This window comes from Prionailurus viverrinus, chromosome B2 (genome assembly GCF_022837055.1).
Source record: "Prionailurus viverrinus isolate Anna chromosome B2, UM_Priviv_1.0, whole genome shotgun sequence".
Classification (NCBI taxonomy): Eukaryota; Metazoa; Chordata; class Mammalia; order Carnivora; family Felidae; genus Prionailurus; species Prionailurus viverrinus.
In genome coordinates this window covers 68,405,376-68,432,936 of record NC_062565.1, presented here as the reverse complement: position 1 = coordinate 68,432,936, position 27,561 = coordinate 68,405,376, and the positions used below count along the sequence as shown (strand labels likewise).

The 27,561-nt window shown below is 33.9% G+C and overlaps 1 protein-coding gene across 5 annotated transcripts in view; it reads right to left on the bottom strand.

The window, feature by feature from the left end:
• Positions 1–5,709: 5,709 nt before the first annotated feature.
• The window catches only part of SENP6 (SUMO specific peptidase 6), a 115,969-nt gene continuing 94,117 nt past the window's right edge, over positions 5,710–27,561 (bottom strand). For 4 of the 5 annotated variants that reach the window (XM_047858009.1, XM_047858014.1, XM_047858010.1 and 1 more), the window contains 8 exons: positions 22,511–22,633; positions 21,266–21,358; positions 18,167–18,594; positions 11,920–12,023; positions 10,270–10,358; positions 8,333–8,401; positions 8,083–8,233; positions 5,710–6,237 (listed from right to left, as the gene is read on the bottom strand). In XM_047858009.1, coding sequence (XP_047713965.1) covers positions 6,028–6,237; positions 8,083–8,233; positions 8,333–8,401; positions 10,270–10,358; positions 11,920–12,023; positions 18,167–18,594; positions 21,266–21,358; positions 22,511–22,633 — 1,267 coding nt within the window. In that variant the 3' untranslated portion in view covers positions 5,710–6,027. The remainder of the gene's footprint in view (positions 6,238–8,082; positions 8,234–8,332; positions 8,402–10,269; positions 10,359–11,919; positions 12,024–18,166; positions 18,595–21,265; positions 21,359–22,510; positions 22,634–27,561) is intronic. The other variant, XM_047858012.1, reaches the window with a different exon arrangement.

Here is a 27,561-nt window from a genome sequence, read left to right as displayed (position 1 = left end):
TTCAGTTAGAGGTCTTCAATTTTATTTTTAAAATTATGAAAATGTTTAAACATACTAAAAGATAATATAGCTCAATAAACTCCCATAAACAATTTCCATAATATTTAGCAGCTCTAAAAACATAGGGGCATCTTATTTTCATCTTTTTATTTAGCCAAGCTAACCTAACTTCTAGGGTAAGATGGTGTGTCCAAAGCCCAGCCTTGCTGGGGAAATTACTTCTTTGGACCTCAGTTTGTTCATTTGTAAATTAGGAGTAGTGACAGTATGTACCTCATATGGACACTGTGAAGAATGAATTCCATGTTAAGAGCTGAAAACTCGGTCTGCCATATATAGTAGGTGCTTAATAAATGAGGCCATTATCATTTAGGACAAGTCATAACATCTCTCTACTTCAGGGTCTTTCCACAACCTACAAGTACTAGTCTTCTCTTGCCCTCTCAGACTTTGTTCAGTTTGTCCACCAATAGTTCAAATGTCACATCTTCAGGGAAGACTTCCCTAACCTCCCAGATTAGGCTTTAGTCCTTTTTTTTTTAAATTGCAATGGATGATGTTCTTTATTATATTTTTGAAGTTTATTTATTTAGAGACAGAAAGAACGTGCAGAGAGGGCAGAGAGAGAGCAGGAAGTGCAAAGAGAGGGAGAGAGAGAATCCCAAGCAGGCTCTGTGCTGTCAGTATAGAGCCCAATGCAGGGCTCACAGCTTGTGAGATCATGACTTGGGCCAAAACTGAGTCACACACTTAACCGACAGAGCCACCTGGGTGCCCCTAGGCTATAGTGTCTTAATATGCTTTTCCTGCATGGTACTTATTTGAAATTATTAATTTGTGAGGCTGATTAATGGAATGTCTTTCCATCACACTGTCAGGAAGCTTCATTAAGGGGAGAAGATGGTATCTGTTTGGCTCCCTTGTTTTAAATCCTCAATATCTAGTACAAACTAGGTACTCAAAACATTTATTCTATATTTAAGGATCAATTTTTTTTCGAATTTGTTTTGGATCAAATCCTGTTGTCAGTATGTATAAAGCTAATTAGTACAAATGTAGTTAAGTTTTATAACAGGCTTAAGTGACTTATTTCCAGTTATTTAAGGGATTAAAAATGTTGAAAGTATATTAACAAAGTACTTTTTTGCACAGATATCTTAAGAAAAAAAATGCTTCTAGCTACAAAGTTTGTTGCAGTTTATTTCTAAAGTAAATGATGAAGGAGTGGAAGTCGGGGAAGGTGTTAAACGGTTCAGATATAAACAGAAGGAAAAGCCTCCAGATAATCTTCCAATTCACTCTCGTATGTTGAAAGTTCATTTAAGTAATCTCTACACCCAATGTAGGGCTCAAACTCACACGACTCTAAGACCAAGAGTTGCACATTCCTCCAACTTGAGCCAGCCAGGGGCCCCCTTCACTTTCATATTTTTATACAATTTCTACTTGTATACGAGTTTAGGACACTTGATCTTACAAAAGATTAGTATCATCAACTCTGCTTTTTTTTCCCCTAGAAAAATCCACTTGTATACAAGAATTAGATTTGTATTTTTTTCATTATAATGGCTATAGAAAATTGCTTCTCATGAAACTTCATTTCCTCAAGACACTGGTCACGTATTTTCAAGTTTCCAATTCATATATCCAACTATCAGTAAAATGAAATATAAAAAAACCAATCTAAGTTTCAAAAGCACTTTTTCTTAAAGTTCAGTTAAAAAAAAAAACCCCAAATAGTTAACTGTGTCTTATGATGGGTAGTATTTATAAATAAGTTTAGAGAACCAGTCCATGAGAGAAAGGAGGATACAGCCAAATTCTTTATCTAACATGCTGTGTTCTCTATTTTCCTCACTTAGTCATTCTGCAAACTAGCATATTAAAAGCTCCAAGAAGTGTATTCAACTTGATGTAAATTATTTCTAAACTTATCTGACAAAACTTATGAATATGCCTCAAAATCAGACTTATCAAGCACAATTTTGAGAATTACTAGTCTGGCTCCATTAACTAGTCAACTAGTCCAGAATCCTATTAAAAATATACAGCTACCTTGATTGTACCAGTCCTGTAACTCCTGGTGACCATGAATAGTTCACATAGCAAAGCCATTTAATAAATTCACTTTAGAATCCTATCAAGAGTTGATGATTTTTATCTTATTTGCAGAATTTACTTCCTTTTGAAAAGCATCTTGCCAGTTTCTAGATATTAAGTGACTTAATAATTTTCTTTATAATTCTTCAACGTTTAGGAACAGCAATTTAATAACCTTACCTATCAAGTTCTTAATGAGAATTAGTGGGGATGGGGGTTAAAGTGATTATCTTAAAGCATTTCAGAGCAGCAAATGCAGACAAGCCTTATTACGTTTTTATCCAGCAACTTGAAAGCTATCAGGAACATACATTGATCCTTTTAAATCAGTGCCTTGAATATTAGAATTACTCAAGGAATTTTCTGAAAATATATGTCACTACTGGGGTTGAGACCCTAGGTATGTGTATTATGTAAATCCCTAGATGATTTTGATGCACATTTCTGGATAAAATTCCTTGTTTTGGGTAGCATGTTCTGACTGTAATTATTTGCAATAAGTATAATCTGTTACTTGTGATAAAGATGGTAAAGACCTCTAAGCTTTTAGTTTTTCTGTTTCAGGTCATGAATCTATGCTATTTTCCTCTGAGTACATTACACTCTATTTCCTTAATAGTAGTTTAGTGTACTCTACCATTATTCCTTGATCTGTTTTGTTGGAATTAAGATGGTAGGGCTACTTCTCCCCAAGGTACACATTTGTTCCATGTGGTCGACCAATTCTTCCTCTGTAGTTAAACTGAAGTTTCAAAGAGCCATTTTCATAACCCTCTTACTTTGTTCTGGGAGTAGAAAAACCAACAAATGTACCAGAAAGTCCTGCTGGAGTATTTTAGAACATTCTTTAGATTTCATTTCCCAGTACAGTCTGGTCTGCCTCTGTGAATTCAGTTGTCTTATTGGCTAGTCTGTAGTATGCCCCTACAATAATCTCCTTCCTTTAGTTCTCTCAAAGTGATCTACAGAGCAACCTCGTTATCTGTAGCTCTTCTAGACACACAGCACTACATTACCTCATCTCTTAAGGATTCTATTTCTTCTAAGTTATTCTTCTATCATTGTATTCCAGTAGCTTTTTTTTGTAGTAATCTCAACCCCCAACTTGGGGCTAGAACTCATGACCCCTAGATCAACAGTTCCATGCTCTATCGACTGAGCCAGCCAGATGCCCCTATATTCCGGTAGCACTATACCACCAACCTTTGATCATATACCATATATTAAAATATATTCTTTATTATTCTTGTCCAGTGAATTGTCTGAGACTTTAAGTTCAATTTTTGATTTCTAGGAAACTGAAACCTATTCTTTTTATATTGTATCTTACAGTCTTCAGAGATCATTGACAGTTTTTTAAAGAAAAAAAATACTGTATTTTGGCGATTTAAGAAATAATTTAGATAACTATTTTACCCTTTCAAATAAAACCTCCTACTAATTGACTTATACTTTAAGCACAGGTTATTATGCTTAACTGATTTAGGTTTATGTGAACTTGAAATAATAGCATTGAGTTTTCAGCTATCTTAGCAACATCAAAAGGAAAGGACCAGTTAAATGCCACCTTTGCTCCTAAACTACCAAGAGCTCAGACACATACAAATTTCATGGCAAGTAATCTAAAACTCTTCTAAAAATGATTAACTGTTATTCTATCCAACAAGAAAACAAATACAACAGACCTATCTAATTAGTTAAGACACCAGATACTCATCATGCAGTTTCAGTGTCTAGTAACAAACCTCTAAACTGTAAAATTTGTTTCACAACTTCTAAGTACTAATAAACACATTTTAAAAGGTTGCTAGCCACTTTATATATAGAAGTATTTAAGTACACAATTATCAAGTGAATGTGCATGTACACCAAAAATTCTCAAGTCTAGATTCAGAGCTCAACCTGACAGTCTCCAAATATTCTACATATACCAAAACCATTAGCATAACTTTTAAAAATAAAATTTTGCATGGGGTGGGAGAAATATGATTAAATAGATGGATACTCCACCTCTAGAAAGTTGATAAGACATCAATCTATATTTTTCATGTCAAAATGTGATTGACTTGAGTTGGCCCAGGGACAAATTATCTTTTTATCTTATCAAAAATAAGAGTGCAAATGTAACCACTGGACATTAAAACAAAAACAAATAAGCATTTTAGAATAGTTTTTCAGTACTTTCAAGTTCTGACAAAATACAGTACATTAAAAAATTAAATATGCCCATTTTGCTTACTGCTATCAGATTTTTAAAATAATTTTCATTTTTTGGTCCATATTCAGTAAGTAATAAAATTAAACTCTTAAGTTCTACTTTTTCATATTTAAGCTATTAGCTCTAGGGTATTCCTGAAAAAGAAATAATGTAATCATAAATAAATAATGTTAAAATATGCAAAGTAACAAATCTGTAATTCATGCCACTAATGGTGACCAATGGTGACTTTCCTTAAGCTTACATTTTAATATTTCCCTTAATGAATATGTCTCATACTTTTTTTTTTTTTTTGGTTGTTATTAACCACACCCCCACCCACTCCAAACACACCTGTGGACTTTATTAAACTCAAGAAAACAGCCTAAAATGTTGTTCACAATTGGTGTATTTGGCCAGGTTAAAAAAAAAAAAATAGCTAATGATAAAAATGGCCTTCATTTTATTCTCAACTACTTTTGTTATATGTGTATTTTAAAATTCATTATTTAACAAAAAATGACTTTTAAAAGATAGATTTCAAGTCTCAAAGTTAATTGGAAAGAAATGTGTAACATTTCATTTGAAAATAATAGTTTCAGCAGATATATGCACAATGCCTACATGAGTTGTAATTCTGTCATCAAAACCATCACATTTTAGTATTTTTAAAGGAGAATTCAAGGTAGGAGAACTTTTTCTGCATTATGAAATTGATTTAAAGACAAGTACTTTTACATGTAAAAATAATTTACACTAAAAAACTCAAGCACAGAAGTCTGATATTTTGTTTATCAAAATAACGAGAACAAAATGAGCAATGAAAAAATAGCAAAAGCCATTACAAAAAATAGTAAATTCCTATTTAAATTCCTGTGTTCACACAGATTAAAAATGTTTATCAACTATATCACACAAATTGTAGCATACTTTAAGCTATAATATAGAAAGGTAACATGGGATATTTGAAATTTAAGCTGCACTTACCAAAATAGTTTTAACCTGAGTCTTTGATGTCTTCAGAAATGTACTTGACAATAAGATATGATAAAGTATAATTATTATTTAGTAGTATAATTCAAGATTATTTTTCTTTGAATTTCTCTTAATACTGCTTCTTCTTAAATATTTGTGTAAAATTATAAATATTTATTACATTTTTGGGGTTCTCTGAACACAAGGGAGTGTATGATTTAAAAAGCTGTTATTTTTTTCCACTATACAAGCATATGAAGATGTCTTTCTTGTTCAAAATTCCTTATATTTAATCATATTTTCATATTTCAAGTTATTTTAGAACAAATGCAGGTCAAAAGATTATCATAGATACTTTTAATATTCCCATGAAATATGTCACACCCACTAAGGAATTTAATACAAGTTCACTAAAGAATATCAAATTAATCATTTCCTCCTATAAATATTTTCTTTTTATTTATTTTGTGTTGAGAAGTTGCAGTTTCAAGTACTATTAACAGAAAATACATAACAAAAGCTTCCTAACAAGTGAAAAAAATAATTATAAATGCTGGAAAAATTGGCCTCATTAACATATTTACAAAGTTTTACTTAATACATACTCCATTGGAAATTAATTATATGACATTTATACAAGCATTAACATTTCCAGATCACTCTGAGTAATGAGCACTTCAGTTCTTTACTGTCTATACCCAAAGTTGAAAGTCACTCAGTTTCTGAAGGCAATACTGACAAGCATCAGAAATGGGTCAATCTGAGATGCTATTGACATATTGTTCTGTTCCTTCACCTAAAGATGTTTCTGCTGAATAAGTGTCCTTAAGCTTCTTTTTTTCTTTGCTCTGATCTTCCTGCAGTTTCAGAATTATGTTTCGGATTTCTTCTCTTTTTGTTCTCATTCTTGGGGGAGGAAACCAGTTTGCCAAATTCATAGGTAGTTCAAAATTGAGTATTGGATTCTGGGAATAAAAATATTAAATGCACATTAGAAAACCATAATAAGTATTTTAATTTCAATCACAAAAGCATTAGAGTTAAAAATGGATAATCAGTAAATTCATTTAATAAGTATGTACTCATTATCTGTCTCATGCCAGATATTGTGCTAGGCACTGGAGATAATGAGACAGTTTTTGCCTATAGATCTTGTGGTCTAGATCAGAGGTCAGCAAACTATAGCTATTGGGCCAAATTCTGCCTACTGCCTGTTTTTGTAAATAAAGCCTTATTGAAAAACAGCCACAATAGCTGAACTGCGAGCAGGCATAGAAACTGCATGGCCACAGAGCCTAAAATATTTACTACTTGGCCCCTTTATAAATGGTTTGCTGATTCTGGTCTAGACAGACAGATAACTCAACAATTAAAACAATGGACACGGCAGGTATTATGACAGTAGAAGCAGAAAGTCCTATGAAAATCCATGTCTGGGGGCTTAACACAATTCCAAGAAGTGATATTTACACTGAGACCTGAAGAATGAGAAGAAGTTGGTCCAATAAAGAATGACAGAAGCAACTGGGAAGAGTATCCCAGGTAGGAACATATGTACCAAGGCCTAGAGGCAAGAAAGAACATGACACAATATAAAAAACTGAATGACATAGAATGCTAGAGTAAGAATGGTAGGAAATGAGGCTAGAAGCTCGAACAGAAGTTGGGTCACACAGGCCATATGAAGGATTTTCATCTTTCACATGCATAAAATGATTAGACTTCAGCTTCTGGAAAACAACTGAAAAATAAAAGGCAGCAGGCTTGAAGACTGGTGTAGTGGTTCAGAATAGTGATGCCAGTTTCCTGGACGTAGAAAGTGGCAGCAGGAATAAAGGATTGCACATATATGACATTAAGTGATAGAATTCACAGGACTGAGTGCTATACTGGATAATGGATGAGGAAGAGGATGGAATCAAGATAATTATAAAGGACATCCAAGAGTGGTGTGCATGGTTTTGTATCTCTGAAGTCGAAGGAAGAAAGCATTATGAAGAAGGAATGGTCAACAGTGTAAAATGGTGCCGGGAGGTTGAGAATAATTTCAACATAAGGGCAAGAGTAAAGCCAGATTACAAAGATTTGAGAAACGAGTAGGATTTGTGGAAATGAAGACAGTGAACATATAAATACTTCTCCATAAATATATCTGTAAAGGGGAGAAAAGAGGGTATAAGTCCAAATGATGGGAGAGATTTCTTAAGGTGAAAGAGTGAGTGAAGAGGGAGAGTTGATCAGTGATGAGGCATGAGGTCAGCAAACCTTGGATTTCATGAAGTATAAATAGTCTTTTTATTTTTAAAAAATTTTCCAATTTGGGAGTTTTTGCTCCCTGGACAAATTTTTGAAATGATAGTTTTCAAACTACTTAAAATATTTCCTTATTAATGTTTCTAACAGTAATGTAAGGTCAAATACAGTTGACCCCTGAACAATGTGGAGATTCAGGGTGCTTACCCTACTGAGTCCAAAATCCACATATAACTTTTGACTCCCGAAAAACTTACCTATAGCAGCCTACTATTGACCAAAAGCCTTATTAATAACATAGTCAATTAACACATATTTTGTATGTTATATGTATTATATTACTATATTCTTACATAAAGTAAGCTAGAGAAAATAAAATATTATAAAAATAATTAGGAGGAGAAAATACATTTATAGTACTGTACTATATTTTTCAAAAAAAAAAAAAAAAAATCTGTGAAAAAGTGGACCCATGCAGTTCAAACCCATTTTGTCTAAGGGTCCACTATAAACTATTTTATTATTTATCATATCAGATCCAACATACTGAAACCCACCTCAAAAAAGCTCTCTACATACTGTAATACATATACACCACAATCACTGAAGTTGTTTTGCTGGGGTACTTTTGGATTAGAGCCTTTCATAACATCTTTGGAAAAACTTCTTTTGCTTCCTTTTTTAACTTCCCATTCCACCTCTAAATACCTGCAATAATGCACATACAGTAAGAATATACATATATAAGTATACACAGTCCCTCATTCCCACCAGAATACAAAGTACAAGTTATGATTTTGAACTTACTCTCTTAGAATTTTTACAACATTCGATCGAGAAGGGCCTCTAAGTGAGTCCATCAGCAGGATACAAGGTCTGCAGGGTAAAATGACCAAATGTTAACACTTTATAATGTTAAAGAACACATAAAAAGATGAGCATTAACAAGAGAATTTAAAACATTGAAAATTCCCGACTCCGTAAAGCTTGGGTGAAAAATAAATCTTACAGACACATACACCCCAATAATACTTAAATATCCACGGTTATACTAAATACCAAATTGTAGAATACTAACTGAACCATATCTTGTTAGGAATATATTTCACTAAAGTTCTATAGTTAGTTCCTTAAAAGAATTCAAAATTTAGTAAGAAGTCAAAATAATTCTGAAAATTTGAACATCCCCAGATTCCAAATCACCAAAAGTGGGACCAAGCAAAGTAGAAATAAGTCCATTTCTTAAAAGTTCATTTATATTTTTTAGTGATCTCTATAACCCAACATGAGGCTCAAACCCACGACCCCAATATCAAGACTCACACATTCTTTCAACTGAGTCAGCCAGACGCCCCCAAATAACAGGTTTTGGTTAACCAAAACCTGTTATAGATAGCAAAACAGGTAATCATCACACAGAAAAATTAGGGGTGCCTGGCTGGCCCAGTTGGTGGAGCATGCAACTCTTGATCTTGAGGTTGTGAGTTCAAGCCCCATGGTGTGTAGAGATTACTTAAAAATAGAAAAAAAAAATAGTTTAGAATCCAGTGTTTTTTGAATCCAATGTAAGAATCCAGTGTAAGATTTAGAATCTGGTGTAGGAATCAGTGTAAGATTCTACTTTAGAACACTCGATATAAGTAACACTCAACGTTTAAAATATTGTTGTAAACCTAAGAGGAAGTCTAACGTAGTACAAAAAGTCTTGAATGTTTAAAGATCTGGGTTCTTCTTGACTAAAATTCTATGGGATTTGATGCAGATCTCTTAATTGCTCCAGCTCTCTACATTTTCTTTTCTTTTTTTTTTTTTTTTAATTTTTTTCAACGTTTATTTTTTTGGGGACAGAGAGAGACAGAGCATGAACGGGGGAGGGGCAGAGAGAGAGAGGGAGACACAGAATTGGAAGCAGACTCCAGGCTCCGAGCCATCAGCCCAGAGCCTGACGCGGGGCTCGAACTCACGGACCGCGAGATCGTGACCTGGCTGAAGTCGGACGCTTAACTGACTGCGCCACCCAGGTGCCCCTACATTTTCATTTATTAATGAAGTTTGCTTTTCAAAAGCTGTTAATGGAGTTTCACCTAACATTTTCTACAAAAAAGTCAAAAGAAATGGAGTCTAGAAATAGGTAATACTTCATCAACTAAGTGATTCATAGACCCTGAAAAGCCCTCATGACATGTACTGTTTTTTCGTTTTGTTTTTTGTTTTCTGTTTTTTTTTTAAAGCAAGCTCTACACCCACCGTGGGGCTTACACTCATGACCCTGAGATCAAGAATCACATGTTCTACAGCCTGAGCCAATCAGGTGCTCCAGACATGTACTTCTGAAAACCAAACAGATTCACTCTTGAGACATGTCCCTAAGGACTGCCTTGAGTCACTCCACAGTCTTTACATAGTAGCTATTGAACCACTGTAAATGTCAATTCCCAAGTTACTGATCTGAATGTGAATGACAGTTCTTTGTCCTTTCTTTGCTCCAAATCAATGTATATCCAAAAGAAATAGTAGGTGTCTATGGGAATGTGTGTGCATACACAAATAGAAAATGGACAGAGAACTGAAAGGATTATCCATTTGCCCAACTTGAGCCCTGGACATTCTCCTCACCTATCCTGACACGCTTTGTGACTTTTAGGCACTAGTTTAAATAAAAACTGTCCAGTTATGTTTTATTTTAGGAGGGTATGTAAATAAAATTTATCATGCAGTTTTCAAGATATAAAGTTAATGCTTACTGTTTACAGATGGTAGGCTTTAAATGCCACTGTCCTATTTCTGAATTGCAGTTGTCATCAGCAAGGAATCCATCATCACTGCTATCATCCTATAAAAGACAGCCTGTTAGTATTAAAAATATATAATCTAAATAATTAATAACCTCACAAAGTAGCACTATTGATGATAAAAATCTTTGTAGCAAATATGTAAATTCTTTTCCATTTAAGTGATCAGACATGAGAAAATGCAGTCACTCAATTGTAATTCTGTAATGCCATAACACTGACATTTTAATGAAAAGAAATTACTGATCAGAAGTCCATTGTTACATCTATTTGCTCAATGTAAAAGAAAATTTTAATGATTGAAAATATTATGATTCATTCTTCTTCAGTCAAATACTACTGCTCTGATTTTAGATATTTCTACAAAAATTTAGTTTGTTGGTTAAGACGACTGTTTCACAATAGGAGCATGAAGGACTTATACTTATTATTCTTTTACATAAATAATTTTCTCAAATCAGAAATATTTAAAGAGTTTTTGGAAACACCTCCTTGACAAAACCATATATCTGCTTCACTTGAGAGAAGAAAACTTAGTGACACTGTGTCTTATTCTGTCGATTATCTTGAATGTAAAAAGACTTTTTCTATTCTTTAGAAAGTTTCTGGCAACCTTATAAATTAAATAATCAACAATGGAAATAATAATAGTAATTGTAATAATAATACATAGATTAGCTAGTTCATATAACTGTTACAACCAAAGGAGTGTAAGAACAGTGCTCTTTGTTAAGCCTTTAATGTAATACATAAAATGTGCCTGTATAAGTTGCAGAGAAAAACTATATTCCTTAAACATATATTGTAGAGCAAGGGACATGACAAAAAATGGCTTTTGTTCACAAGAAGATTAAACAAAAAGGACAAATGGTACAGTACAGAGCTATCTTCACTACTAGATAAACTCAAAGTTTATCTTAACAACTAAAGAAAGGTCAAAGAATTAAAGAAATGAAATGCTGTAGAATTCTTACAAACTTTTCCTTCAATATAAAGCCCTCTTTAACTGAAGTCATAAAATATTTTCAAAAATAGATTTTGTTCTTGGTGTAAATAAAATTTATTACAGCAAATGAAACTCTAAGGAAATAATGAGAATTGACCTATGTTAGTTTTAACTAAATACTATGTGCTCCTGCCATGATACTTATACATTAATTTAGAAGAAAGAAAAAAAATCACTGGAAAAGTGGAAAAAATAATATAATTTTGTGGTGCTCATGTACCATATAATCAAGTATCTAAACATTTGCCTCTTGAAGAAGTTAGACCAAAGGTTAAGTATGACCCATAAATGTTTTAAAAGAGGAAGGGAAAGGGATGGTAGGGCTACTGGGATGGTGGCTGGGTTCAGGTGGGAGAATTCATTTTCTATTAAATGCATGGCCAAAACTACAACAAAAGCCCTAAAAGAAAATAATGCAAAACAACATTAATACATTTATGCTGTCAACTTCTGAATTAAAAACTCAGTTTGTGCTTTGAGATGAGACCCAAATTCAGAAGGCCTGTGTTATTGGTTGAAGGACTTGCCTATAGGACTCCAGGGAAAAATTTAATTAAATAAAATATTGTAGCTTTTTGCCAAGCATTAGGTTTTACCTGGTTATCCTGATCTTCTGAGAAGTCGATGAGTTCATCTTCAAGCATTTTACTGCCTTCCGCTGACTCATCACTATAGTTTAGTCTAATTTTGCTTAAACCATCTATATCAGTAAGAAACATTACATAATTTTTAAAAGGACATGCATATAACTTACAGTATATGATGTTAAAATTAATGCCAATTATATAGTAAATATAGATGTAAAACCTGCATTAACATGTAATATCACAAATATAACTTACTTTTTAAAAAAAGTTTATTTCTGAGAGAGAGAAGACATGAGTGGAAGAGGGGCAGAGTGACAGAGAGAGAGAGAGAGAGAGAGAGAGAGAGAGAGAAATACCAAGCAGTCTCCATGCTGTCAGCACAGAGCCCGACATGGGGCTTGATCTCACAAACCAGGAGATCATGACCTGAGCCAAAATCTAGAGTCGGACTGAGCCACCCAGGCACCCCTCACAAATATAACTTGCTTTTAATAAAAACCTGGACCAAGGGGCACCTGGGTGGCTCAGCTGGTTCAGAGTCCAACTCTTGATACTGGCTCAGATCATGATCTCACAGTTTGTGAGATCGACCCCACCTCAGGCTCTGAGCTGACAGTGCGGAGCCTGATTGGGATTTCCTCTCCTTCTCTGCCCCTCTCCTGCTTACACTCTCACTCTCTTAAAATAAACATTAAAAAAGATAAAATTAAAAACAAAACAAAACACAAAACAACAACCCTGGATTGACATGTCAATTACAAAGTTACTTCTACAACTCAGACCCTAAAATTCATTAAAATTTAAAACTAGATGTCAATTATATTATTAAATATATGTATATTTAAATATGTATATATATACATGTAGATATATAAAACATTTTTGTACTAGGTCTGCTAGTTATCTTTAGTAACAGAAGCTACAATAGTCTGAAAATAACGTAATGTCCAAAAATAGAAATAGCAAATTGTAGAACATAAAATGAAATATATTTTTAAAATTAAAATTGTAAAAGTATGAAATATTGTACAATACAGATTAAAAAATAAAATGATTAATGGGGTGTCTGGGTAGATCAGTTGGTTAAACATCTGACTCTTGACTTTGGCTCAGGTCATGACCTCACAGTTTGTGAGGTTCAAGCCATGCATTGGGCTCTGTGCTGATAGCATAGAGCCTGCTTGGGATCCTTGGTCTCCTCTCTCTCTGCCCCTGCCCTGCTCATGCTCTCTCTCTCTCTCTCAAAAATAAATAAGCTCTGTGGCGCCTGGGTGGCTCAGTTGGTTAAGCGTCCAATTTGGGCTCAGGTCATGATCTCGCAGTTTGGGAGCTCAGACCCTGCGTCGGGCTCTGTGGTGACAGCATAGAGTCTGGAGCCTGCTTTGGATTCTGTGTCTCCATCTCTCTCTCTCCCTCCCCGACTTGCACTCTGTCTCTAAGTCTCTCTTAAAAATAAACATTAAAAAAAAAAAAAAAGCAAAAAAAGCTTTAATAAAAAAAACATGATTAAAGTTAAGTAAAATAGGCTTGTTTTTGGACAAATAATGAAAGAAAAATATTAAAATGAAAATAATCAGTTTAGGATAGGATGTTGTGATTGGAAACATACTACTTAATATAATAATAAAACACTATGGTAAATCCTTTTGCTTTATGAAAAATAACCTGGATGGGTCAGTCGGTTGAGCGTCCGACTTCAGCTCAGGTCATGATCTCACAGTTCGTGGGTTTGAGCCCCATGTTGAGCCTGCTTTGGATCTGTGTCTCCCTCTCTCTCTGCCCCCTCCCTCACTTAAGCTCTGTCTCTCTCTCTCTCACAAATAATAAAACACACACAAAGTTTTTCAATTAAAAAAAAAAACCTTTCAATTGTTTTCAAACATCTGTATTTTTATGTTTGAAGCTAAAATATCTATATTTGAATACAATCTGTCCAAATCCTCAGGCAATTCATTATTAATCAACTGTAATCAAGTTACTCTAGCAGCCAATTCTACAGAAGCTGCATCATATAAAATATACCTTACACAAGTTAAAAATATGTACATTTCAAAAAAAAATGGAAAAAAATAATTTAAATGATGTAGTCAATTCTTTCATTCAGTAAACAAATGTTCTGGCATAAACTGAGAGGTGGTAAGTCAATCAGCTGTTCTTTTAATCAGTCCCAGTTCCTGAGAGCTTCTCACATAGTGAGATCATCTGAAGATGCAGAGTGAGATTCTAGAGTTTAAAACATATACATTTTTCATGTACCAGAGCAAGACAACATTTCATATAGTGCCCAACTGAAAAACCAGCAAATGAAAGTACTGATACTACACATTATTTTCCTACAATTGACCTTAACCTAATTCTTGTGATAAGATACAATTCCCACTTATTTACTACAGCATATTACCTGACATCAGAAGTCAACACTTGTGACTCTGTATGTTTGATGGTTAAAACTATATTAAAACTGGGGTGCCTGGGTGGCTCAGTCAGTTAAGTGTCGGACTCTTGATCTCGGCTCAGGTCATGATCTCATGATTCATGAGATGGAGCCTGACTCTCCTGCTTGCACTCTCTCTCCCAAAATAAATAAACATTAAAAAAAAAAAAAAAAAAAGCTATAGGAGCGCCTGGGTGGCTCAGGCGGTTAAGCGTCCGACTTCAACTCAGGTCATGATCTCACGGTTTGTGAGTTTGAGCCCTGCATCGGGCTCTGTGCTGACAGCTCAGAGCCTGGATCCTGTTTCAGATTCTGTGTCTCCCTCTCTCTCTGCCCCTCCTGTGCTCATGCTCAGTCTCTCTCTGTCTCTCAAAAATAAAGGTTAAAAAAACAAAACAAAACAAAAAAAACCCTACATTAAAACTGTCTAAATGCTTCATTTAAATCTTTTCTATTCCCAGCCCAAATAGAAATCAGTTCTTGAAATATTAATCATAATCACAAAAATTGTTATAAGTTCTTATCCTAATTTTTAACATGCCATCATTTTATACAGAATAGACTATATAACCAACTTCTCTGAGGTAGTAGAAGCACCTCTAGAGAGCACTCTTATTTAATGTACTTTTGTGTGAGTGATCTCTTGGAAACATCTGATAAAAGAACAGAAATGTACAGACTTACTCTAGAGTACTATTTTTCAAACTGTGGGATACTATCATCACTGGATGAAGGCAAGCATTGAAAAGAAGAGAAAATATGAGGGTATCACACCCAATAAAAGTAAATTAATTTCCCTTAAGGAAGATACATTTGATATGGCTACACACATACTAAAAACAAAACAAAAACAAAAAAAGGGGGGGATAAACAAATACTAGAAAGGCAAACACATGATTCTACACTTGGATCTCCACTAGGATTTGTGAGGGTATTTACTTAAATTTAACTGGATACTACTTGACTAGAACATTAATTTGAAGGAAAGGGCTACCAGGAATTTCTGGGGTTATGCTCATATGAAGCCCTAGGCTTTGCCCCATTGCTTTAAGTCTTGAACTGTAATTCATTTTTTAAAGTGTATATATTTATTTTTTTGAGAGAGGGAGCAGAGGAGGGGCGGAGAGAGGGTTGGGGGAGACAGAGAATCCCAAGCAGGCTCCGCACTGTCAGCACAGAACCCGATGCAGGGCTTGAACTAACAAACCCTGAGATCATTACCTGAGCTGAAACCAAAAGTCAATGCTTAACCAAATAAGCCACCCAGGTGCCCCAAACTTTAATTCATTTCTAATTTGAATTCACATTACAGTGTATGAGATTACTGATCAACGGAGAACTTTAAAGAAAATAGTTCTATGGAAATCTAATTCACATATCATACAATTCACCCATTTAAAGTGTACAATTCAGGGGGTGTCTGGGTGGCTCAGTCAGTTAAGGTCTGACTCTTGGTTTCAGCTCAGGTCATGATCTCATGGTTTGTGGTTTAAGCCTCTCTTTCTGCCCCCCCCCCCCCCCCCCCCCCCCCCGCTAGTACGCATGCACGCTCTCAAAAAAAAAGTACAATTCAGTTGTTTTTGATATATTTACACATATGTACAACTATCATCACAGTAAATTTTAAAGTCTCAATAGGAAACCCTGTACCCTTCAACCATCATTTCCCTCCTCCTCACACTCCTGTCTGTCACACCACACTAGCCCCAAGCAGCCAATAATCTACCCCATAGATTTTCCTGTTTGGGAGAGTTCATGAAAATGGTATCATATAACATGTGGTCTTTTGTGACTATTTTCACAATAGTTTCAAGACTCATCCATGTTGTAGCATGTAGCAGTATTCCTTTTATGACCTAATAACATTCCATTGGATACATATATCACTAATTGATTATCCATTTGTCAGTGGATGACATTTGGGTTGCTTCTACATTTTGGCTACTATAAAGTTGCTGTGAACATTCGTGTCCAAGTTTTTGTGTGCTTTTACTTCTCTTGGATATATATGTAGTAAGAATGAAATTGCTGGCTCATATATTAACTCTACATTTAATTCAACTTTACTTATTCTGAGAGAGAGAGAGAGAGAGCGAGTGAGCAAGCAGGGTAGGTACAGAGAGGGGGAGAGAGGGCGAGAGAGAACCCCAAGCAGGCTCTGCACTGTAGGCACAGAGCCTGATGCAGGGCTTGAACTCATAAACCGTTGAGATCATGACCTGAACTGAAATCAAGAGTTGGTTGCTTAACTGATTGAACCGCTCAGGCACCCTACATTTAATTTTTTGAGGAACTATCCAGCTGTCTTCCAAAGAAAGCAGCTGTACCATTCTACATTTCCACCAGTAACATATGAGGGATTCTGATTTCTCCACATCCTCACCCACATGTTAGTATCTGACTTTTTAATTGTAGCCATACTAGTGTGATATGAAGAAGTAGCTCATTATAGTTGTGATTTACACTTCTTTTATGTCTAATTATCTCCATCACCTTTTCATGTGCTAATTGGTAAGACTGTTTTAAAGGGGATGAGAAACCATGCACACTTGGTCTTAAGAGTGACAAAATGGTAATCTTTAAAAAAAATTTTTTAATGTTTATTTTTTTGAGAGAGAGAGGGAGAGCGAGCGATCAAGCGAGCAGGAGCGGGGGAGGGGCAGAGAGAGAGGGAGAGAGAATCCCAAGCAGGCTCTGCACTATCAGCACAGAGCCCAATGCAGGGCTCGAACTCACAAATTGCGAGATCATGACCTGAGCTGAAATCAGAAACTTAACTGACTAAGCCACCCAGGTGCCCCAGTAATTAATCTTTAATATGACTATTCGTTGCCTCTTTTTTTTATTTTACCCAAGTAGAAAATGTGTCAAACAAATAAAAAATATTCTTACAAAACTCAACACTAGCTGAGTTACTAAAATAAAGTGGTAAAAGTACCAAGACAATGTTCAGCATTCTTAATTTTTGATAGGTTCTTTCTGAATTCATGTAACCTCTTCTATGCCTTATTCTTTTTTCCTCCAAAGAAAACATATTAGATTTACTCACAGTTTAATAAGGAAGGCACATATCATTAGCATATTATGGATTTTATCAAGTAACTATTTTACTTTTGGGTTGGAGAGAAAATTAAATGATTTGATATGAAATTTAAGTATTGGCAGAGAAACTTTAGATTTCTCTAACAAGTGCAAGAAATATAGAACCAATTCAAGGAAAAAATACTGATTCAACAAAATTGAAGGAAAATAAAAAAGCAGAAGTTGGAGCAGTGCCCTTCTTCCCACTAAGAACCATGAAGGAGAGAGTGAGGAATAAGGAACTAACCTTTAATTGGAATGTCAACAACTATTTTGGAGGAAAAAGCTTTATTTTCTGACTCTAATTATTTGATCTCTATTTGCCCATCTGTAAATTACAAATGAACGAATTTATCTTAAAGATCTAAGACTGTCCAACTACTGTTTCTGCCAAATACACAAATTTCCTATAAAATAAGAATAAAACTAAGTTGTTATAAATGAAAAATGTAGACCTTATAGCACAATTTTTAAATGTTCTATGAGGTGTGGAAAGCCACAAGGGAATTTCTTAGAGTGATGGAAAGATTCTAAATCTTGATTGCTATAGAGATTACATGACTGTACATATTTATCAAAGCTCACTGGGCTATACTTAAAAATGGGCAAATGTTATTGTAAGCAAGTCATGTCAATAAACATGACTTTAAAAAAAAAGTGTGCCCTAAATCTTAATTCTATGTACAAGAAATCCAGTTTATTCTGAATTCCTTCATTCTTTCAAAATATTCAGAAACATACCTGTATGGTGCATAGAATTTAAATATTCATTCTGTAGGCCATTTTCGTTTTTAATCCTATCAACAGCTTTCTGGCATGTGGATTCTCCTTTATTCGGTTCTTCATTTTCACTTGCAGTATGATTTATTTTTTTCAGACTACATTTCATACTGCCTATGTTTCTCCGAGAATGAGGGTCACTTTCTTCCTGTTCAGCACTTGAATCAATTCCAGCTATGCAATGTTTTTTGTTTAGCATCTTCTTAATTACAGGCTTGGCAGAAGAATTTTGTGAACTGTCCATTTCACTGGCTGAAGGAGAAGAAATACAACTGTCCTCTACAGTTGAACATTTTTGCATGACTGTATTTTCATGGTAATGAGGATTAGGTTCATACTTTGGTTTTTCCAAACCAGGGAAACAAACAACAGCCAAAAACCAGTGTGCACTGTAAAAAACAAATGAAACTACTGAATACATTATTTATTAGAAGAGCCTATTATATTTGGCAATATCAATTGAAATATTTTTTCTAAAGCCTTTGCCAACAAACTTATTAAGAATGTTCAATTTTTAAGATTCTCTTATGTTTTATATGATCACTAATAGACTGCAATATCTACTCAAAAATAACATATTTTGTTCAGAATTACGTAGCCTGCATTCTATTTTGCAAACAATCCTTTGTATCTTTATTCTTTTGAATGAAAAATTCATTCTTATTTCTAGGCAACTTAATAAAATATAACTCCGATCACTGTAATTCACCGTTTCCATTTACCTTTGTTTCTTGACCTATTTATGTCAAAGGATAGAAAACTAGCCTCAAGATTAAAATGTTTTCAGAAGTCTAATTAGACTATAATTTTGGACACTTTCTAAATATTGCACATATGTAGCTTTTAAAAGACTTTTACTATGTTTTTCTTAAGAATAAGATTAGGAATTGCTTAATATTGAAAATATTAAATAATTCTTTGTCTTATACTATACTGAAATGTATATATACTAAATGGAAATAGCATTTCTACTTTAAGCATTATTAGAAAACTTCAAATATTAGTAGAGTTCCAGCTATCAGGTGGGTGCTCGTGATATAGCTGAATTCAGGTATCACAGTTTCCAATAATAGGTTATAAGCCATGAGTAAAGAGCTATACAGCTAACACTGACTAATATTAATCTAAAAAGGAATTTTATTAACTTACCATTTGCTAGACAGTGTTACATGCTATAGATGTCAGAGAACTTATTAGCTGAGTACAGCGTTTGTCATATAGTAGGTGTTCAATAGGTATTTGCTGAGAGGAAAAATGCTTAACTTGACATAAATAGAAGTTATTCTACATTCTCATTTTTACAAAATGTTAAGTTTCCCCAACTAAGAAACAATGTCTCTTCATCAGATTGCATTAAAAACAGGGTGACAGAGCCTGGCTTCATCCTCAGCATTATAAAGGCAAGATGGAGGAATGCTTCTCCCTGTTCTTAAGTAGTAATCCTCAGTATCCTAGGGACTTAGATCGGGCTGGCGTAGTACAAAGAGCAACACACCATCCTTCTCCCTTCCTTAGCTCCAAGACATAGTTGACTGTAAATCACATCTCAATGTCAGAAAAGTTAAATGTGAAAAAATGTGTTTTGAAAATTAATATGGTATCATACTAATTCCCAACCTAAAGGTATAACCTAAGTCCATCATAGTTTTTAACATTTCTTAGGTATGACAATACATATAAACCATAAATTTTCTGTTGTACACCTAAAAACTAAGAAAAATTCTTTCTTCACCTAGCTGAAAGGATAAGGTTGAATCAGACACATCTGAGGTAATTTTCAACCTCTAAGAGACAAGGCTTTGCTTTTATGATCCCTTTTAATAGCAGCTACATTGACCTTAAATCACCAGTGGGAGAAGAGGCTAGAACAACTAATTTCACTTAAGATGGATTAGCTTACAGACTTTAAAAAAACTACCACCACCAGGAAAATTAAAAATAAAACAGCAAAAAACAGATACCTATCTGTGGCTGCACTCATTAGAAACTACAGGTCTCATGATTAACGTATGATTTTTAAACAGAATTTCATTATACTACTGACTGCATTTGTTTTTCATAGTGAGAAAAAAAGAGAACACATTCAGAAGCTAGTCTGGCACACTTTAGGCTTATTAGACATAAACAATCTTATTGAATATCAATTTCAGACAAACTTACTCCACAACCATAATAAATTGAGACAATGCAAGGCCATTTCTCAATTTGTCTAAGCAGAGACAAACTAGGTCACAGCACAACCAAATGAATACCAAATACTCCCCCTTTTTGCTAAATGGGTAAATGCCACTTTTTTACCCAAGCAAACAACTGCTTCCTTACACCTTTCCCCACATGACCAAACCAAAGCCCAAATTGTGTTAGAGGCTGTTTCAAACACACTTTTACTTAGAGGCTCCATGGTTGCCCATGGTGTGTGGTCCTTGATGCAAGGAACAAATCCAAGCTGTCCAACTACAGGTGCATTCCTAGGGGATTTTGGCTGGAAGGCACAGGAGAACAGAAAAATGAAATATAAAAACTCTCAAGTCTACACTCTGATCCTACACATCAATGCCTCTCTGGTCACTGTGGGAGAATAACATAAAATATTTAACTACCTCCATTTATTTAGAAAATAGCTTCAAGTAGTCAGCATGGTTTTCAATTTAAGTAAATTACATAAATCTAGTCATCTTTTCTTTTTTTTGGTTAAGAGTCAAAGTGTTTTTTAAAGTAAAGATACAAAATCTTCTATGTGACCTAGTCATTACTCTCTATAAGGAAGCCTTTTCACAGGCTGTTTGGTAGACCACAAGTGCCACTTTTTAAAACTGACATTATTCTACATGGACACATAAAACCTTTTTAAAATTAGAAAAATCTCTTGCCAGTGTTTATAAAATACAATGTCTTAAATGATTCACTGGAAAACTGTATTTTCATAAAATAAGCAGTATAATATGGACATATACAACAAATTTCAGAAAGAAGTTTAAAATGAATAAGTTCTTCACCTCATAAACACGTTTTCTAAAAATAACACGTTTTCATATTTACATAAAGAAAATTCTTACTCACGCTTCATTAAGGGGTACAAAAATAAAATCCTTCTCAAAAATGTCTACATGCCGGGTCCATGTTTTTACTCTCCCATGTCGCTTTTGCTGTATTCTGTTTAAGACAAGAGATAAACTATCAAGCTTCTGAAGTGTTTCCAGTGCTTCAGCTTATATGCAGCCATTTAAAATTATGAAGGCTACAATGTTAACAAAGAAAACAATTGTGTAAGATGATTTAACAAGCTGGGAAAAGAAAACAGAACATCTCAGATGGACCCAGGAAGATGTGAAACTGCTCATTACTGAATCTGCAAGATTTAATTCCTGCTACTACTTACTAGGTGAACCAGTGCTACCATTTATATTACTACATACTAGCAACTATATTGAGAAGTGTATCAGATCATGACCTGAAGAGAAGAGAGCAGGAAAAGTGAGCATTACGGTAGATGAAATAAAAAAGACTATGAACATTGGTCTAACCAATCACTCTCATCAACTCTAAGATCTAAAATTAGGAAATCACTGAAACAATATGAAATATTATTATGCACAGCAGCCATCAATTCAAGACATTTGACAGAACTTAGGACACTCTGTATATATCTTTTGACCAATTATCAGTACATATTAGAGCTGGACGTAATCAGTATGTGGAAAGGAATTATAAACATACTGATTGGAGCTTAATATATAGAACAGTATTTCCTTAACTTGTCTGAGCACAATTATCCAAATAACTTATTAAAAGTACAGATTCAGGGTGCCTGGGTGGCTTAGTCGGTTGAGTGCCTGACTCTTACTTTGGGCTCTGGTCATGATCTCACTGTTAATGAGATTTGGCCCCATGTTGGGCTCCGTGCTCTTAGCGCTTCAGATTCTTTCTCTCCTTCTTTTGTTCTCTCTCAAAATAAATAAACATTAAAAAAAAAAAAATCTTCTAAAGAAAAAAAAGTACAGATTCACAGGTTGCTCTCTTAAATATTATGAATGGAACATCTAGGGTAAAGCAAAGCCATCTGTATTTAATAAGTATCCAAGTAATTTTTTTTTTTTAAACTATCAGGCATATTTGGGAAATACTGATTTAGATATTGGACCAATAATCTTTATTGAATTCAGGTATTCTTGAGGCTTTAGAGGACTATGAATTGACAACAGAATTAAAAGATATTGCTGCAATATAAATTAAGTACTTTTTTAATTAAATTAAACTTGAGAGACTTACTACAGATCTATTAAACATTTTCAGATTTTGACTTACGACAGATTAGTTGTTTCATGTAGATTTCTTCTTTCTCTCTGATTAAGGCGTTTATAGAAAAAAGAACTGAATATATGAATTCGGTCAGCTTCTTCTTTCTTCAGTTTTTCAAGCACCAAATATCTATTTTATTAAAACAAGAAACAAATATAATGAATTTAACAGTTTACTTTATTTTAGAAACAAACAGTGATCAAGCATCTATTTAGCCACCACTGTCTCTATTTCTTAAAACTGAAAGAATTTATTAGCCAAGTTTACATCATATTCTAGACAATGATTAATAGATTATTTTCAAGGAATGAAAGTGATATTTGAGAATAGAACTATGATTTGCAAGATCTGATTTTTAAAACAAGGGCACATTCATGAACGTCCATAGAAATATTTATGATAGTCAAAAAGTGGAAATGACAAAAATGCTCATCAACCAAAGAAGAGAAAAATAAAATGTGATATATCTACACAACAGAATATTTAGTAATAAAAAGAAATGAAGTATTGATACATGCTATAACACAGAATAGCCTTGAAAACAATACGCTGAGTGAACAACACTAGTCTCAAAGGACCACATATTGCATGATTACATGTATATGAAATTTTCAGAGGAGATTGGTGGTTGCCTATTGTTGGGGGTTGGGTTGGAGAGAAATGAGGACTCAATGCTAATGGGTACTGGGGTTCATTTGAGGGATGAAAATGTTCTAATATTGATTATGATGGCTGTACAACTGTCTGAATATATTAAACCACTGAATATATATTTTAAATATTTTTTAAATTGTTTTAGTAATCTCTACACCCAACATGGAGTTCAAACTCACAACCCCAAGATCAAGAGTCACACACTCTTCCAATTTAGTCAGCCAAGCACCCTTGAATATATATTTTAAGTGAGTATTATAATGGTATGTGCATTTTTTCTCAATAAAGCTGTTATTTTTATGAACTGTTTATTCTGTTTTAAATACTTCAGTTAATAAAACATGAAGACCCAACCACAGACTACTTTTTATAAAGACAGAAAAAATTAGAAGCTTTACCAAAGTGAAATTGTAATAATGACTTTTTTAAAAGTGATCTTACATGGGTTCTAATTTTTACTTGCTTGGTTGTTTTTTCTATGGGTCTATATCAAAACAAACAGTGGTGATCCTTAATATTATAAAAGGAAATTATGATTAACTGATAATGCTCCAAGCTCCCTCAGAGAAGCTATGCAAATTCAGGCTTATGACCATATTCATTTTATTAATATGAAAAGCATCTGAAAACCTTATAAAATCTTACACAGAAACAGCAAATATCCCACAGGACATATCTTTGAGATTGGTCACTTTTATCATAATATTTGAACGTTTTTTTAAAGCTCAACTTCTGATGAACAGGATAGAACTTATAGATTTCTTGCTTTACGGCAACTCAGCGTGTGCCCACAAAAGATACTCTAAGACAATAAATTACCTCATTGCATAATTTATATCAACTGCTGAATTCTACAATTACATACTCAAAACAGAACATGTCCTGAACTAGATCTGAACGTAGGTCCTACACCACAATGGATGAACCAGGCAGCTTTTACTTCCCCCCAAACTACATGACTATTTTGTAAAATTAAAATGAATAAACACATAATTCAACTTCAAAAAGGAAAGATATAAGCGATTTAAGAAAACTGATGCTCTACTTCATATGTAAATAAATCTATGCTTTTTAATTAAAAGTACCTAGTTTTGTCTTTATGATCTGATATATATATCCATAAGTATTTCTTTGACTATGTATAATTCTGGGGATTTTTTTTTTACACACGTTATTAGAACTACAGATTAATTAGAAGAGCCATGTCTCTTATTTTTTTTTAATGATTTTTTTAAATTTATTTTTTAAAAATAGGCTCTATGCCCAATGTGAGGCTCAAACTCATGACCCCAAGATCGAGACATGCATGTGCTACAGACTGAGCCAGCCAGGTGCCCCATGTCACTTATTTTAGAATAAAAGGGAAAATCCAAGATTATTACAACCAAGTAGTAGGAATTTCTTAGATTTGGGTGCATTTTTTTCTTTTACTGCATAAATCACTTAAATATCAAATATCATAGTAAAGCTGTTTGCTTGCTTACTTCATAAAATGAACAATCTAACAATCATTTTATAACTTTTTAAATTGTGTCACTAAATTAAAAGATGACTTTAAGGTTAATCTGCAACTCTGTGTGACTTTGAAGGTAGTTTTTACTAAAATAATTATTTTCTTTTCCACATTTCATTAACACTCTCTAGATGCAATACCATACTATTTCTTTTAATACTGGCAAAGTTTAAGTTTGTCACAAATAAATGGAGGCTAAATAACAATGAATAGGTCACCTAGATATCAAAGGGGAAATCAAAACTACACAGAGACAAATAAAAATGAAAACACAACAGTCCAGGGGCTCCTGGGTGGCTCAGCCAGTTGAGCATCTGACTCTTGATTTCTGCTCAGGTCATTATGCCAGGGTTGTGGAATTGAGCCCTACGTCAGGCTCCATGTTGTGCATGGGGCCTGATTAAGATTCTCTACCCCCCCCCACCTCCTCCCCCACTCATGCACTCTCCCTCCAAAAATGAACAAACAAACAAACAAATCTTTGGGAAGCAACAAAAGTTGTTCTAAGAGGGATAATTATAGCAATACGGGCCTACTTAAGAAGCAAGAAAAAATCTCAAATAAGTTACCTAACCTCACACTTCAAGGAGCTAGAAAAAGAAGAAACAAAACTGAAAACAAGTCGAAGGAAGGATATCATAAAGACTAAAGCAAACATAAATGAATTAGGGACCAAAAACAAAACAAACAAACAAAAAAGAACAGGTCAATGAAACTAGGAGCTGATTCTCTGAAAAGATAAACAAAATTGATAATCCTTTAGCCAGACTCACCAAGAAAAAAAGAAGACTCAAATAAATAAAATCAAAATGGAGGAGAAATAACAACCACCACAGAAATACAAAGGATTATGAGAGATTATGAAAAAATGTATGCCAACAAATTTGACAACTTAGAAGAAATGGATAAATTCCTAGAAATATACAACCTTCTAAAACTGAAGCAGAAACAAAAAATTAGAACAGACAGATTATTAGCAATGACATTGAGTCAGTAATCAAAAATCTCCCAACAAACAGAAGTCTAGGACTGGATGGCTTCTCTGGTGAATTTTTCCAAAACTTTAAAGAAAAATTAATACCTATTCTACTCAAACTATTCCAAAAAAGTAGATGTGGAAGGAAAGCTTCCAAATTCACTCTACGAGGCCAGCATTACGCTGATACCAAAACCAGCTAAAAACACTACCAAAAAGGAGAACTACTGACCAGTATCTCTGATGAACATAGATGCACAAGCCCTCAACAAAATATTAGCAAACCAAATCCAATTATACATTTAAAAAATTCATTATTCACCATTATCAAATGGGATTAATTCCTGGGATGCAAGGGTGGTTCAATATTCATAATCAATCAACATGATACATCATATTAATAAGGGAAAGGGTAAAAACCAGATGATCTTTTCAATAGATTCAGCAAAAGCATCTCACAAAGTACAATATCCATTCATAATGAAAACTCTCAACAAAGTTTAGAGGGAACATATGTCAACATTACAAAAAGTCATATATGAAAAACCCACAGTTAACATCATATTCAATAGTGAGAAACAGAGCTTTTCACATACAATTAGGAACAAGATGACTGTCCAATCTCAAAACTTTTATTTAATATAGTACTGGAAGTCCTACCCACAGTAATCAGGCAAGAAAAAAAGAAATAAAAGGCATCCACACTGTTAAGGAAGAAATAAAACTTTTACTTTTTGCAAATGACATAATACTATATATAGAAAACCCTAAAGACTCCACCAAGAAACTACGAGAACTGATCGATGAATGCAGTAAAGTCACGGGACACAAATTTAATCTACAGAAATCCATTGCATTTCTATGCACTAATAATGAAGTAGCAGAAAGAGAAATTAATAAAGTACCTAGGAATATATGTAACCAAAGAAGTGGAAGACCCATACTCTGAGAACTATAAAACACTGATGAAATAAACTGAAGATGATTACATGCTCATGGATTTGGAGAATCAATACTGTTAAAATGTCCATTCTACCCAAACCAATCTAAAGACTTAATATAAGCCCTATCAAAATAGCGATTTTTTTTTTTTTTTACAGAAGTAGAACAAGTAATACTAAAATTTGTATGGGACCAGAAAAGACCCAGAATAGCTAAAACAACCTCGAAAAAGAAGAACAAAGCTAGAGGTATAACAATCCTTGATTTCAAGAATTACTACAAAGTAGTAGTAATCACAACAATATGGCACTGGCACAAAAATAAACACAGAGATCAATGGAACAGAATACAGAGCCCAGAAATAAACCCACATTTACATGGTCAATCTAAAATAAAGAAAGCAAGAATACACAACAGGGAAAAGACAGTCTCTTTAACAAATGGTGTCAGGAAAACTGGATGGCTACATGCAAAAGATTAAAACTGGACCACTTTTTTATACCATACACAAAAATAAACTCAAAATGGATTAAAGACCTAAATGTGAGATCTGAAAACTGTAAAAATCCTAGAAGAAAACATAGGCAGTAATTTCTTTGACATCGTCACAGAAATGCTTTTCTAGATAGGATTCCTCAGGCAAGGAAAACAAAAGCAAAATTAAACTATTGGGACTAAACCAAAATTAAAAAAAAAGCTTTCACAAAGTGAAGGAAACCATCAACAAAATAAAAAAGCAACCTACTACATGGGAGAAGATATCTGCAAATGATATATTCAATAAAGGGTTAATAGTCAAAATATATAAAGAACTTCTACAACTCAACATGGAAAACAACAACAATCCAATTAAAATGGGCAGAAGGCATGAATAGACATTTTCCCCAAAGACATACAGATAGCCAACAGATGCTCAACATCATCAATTATCAGGGAAATGCATGCTCAACATCATCAATTATCAGGGAAATG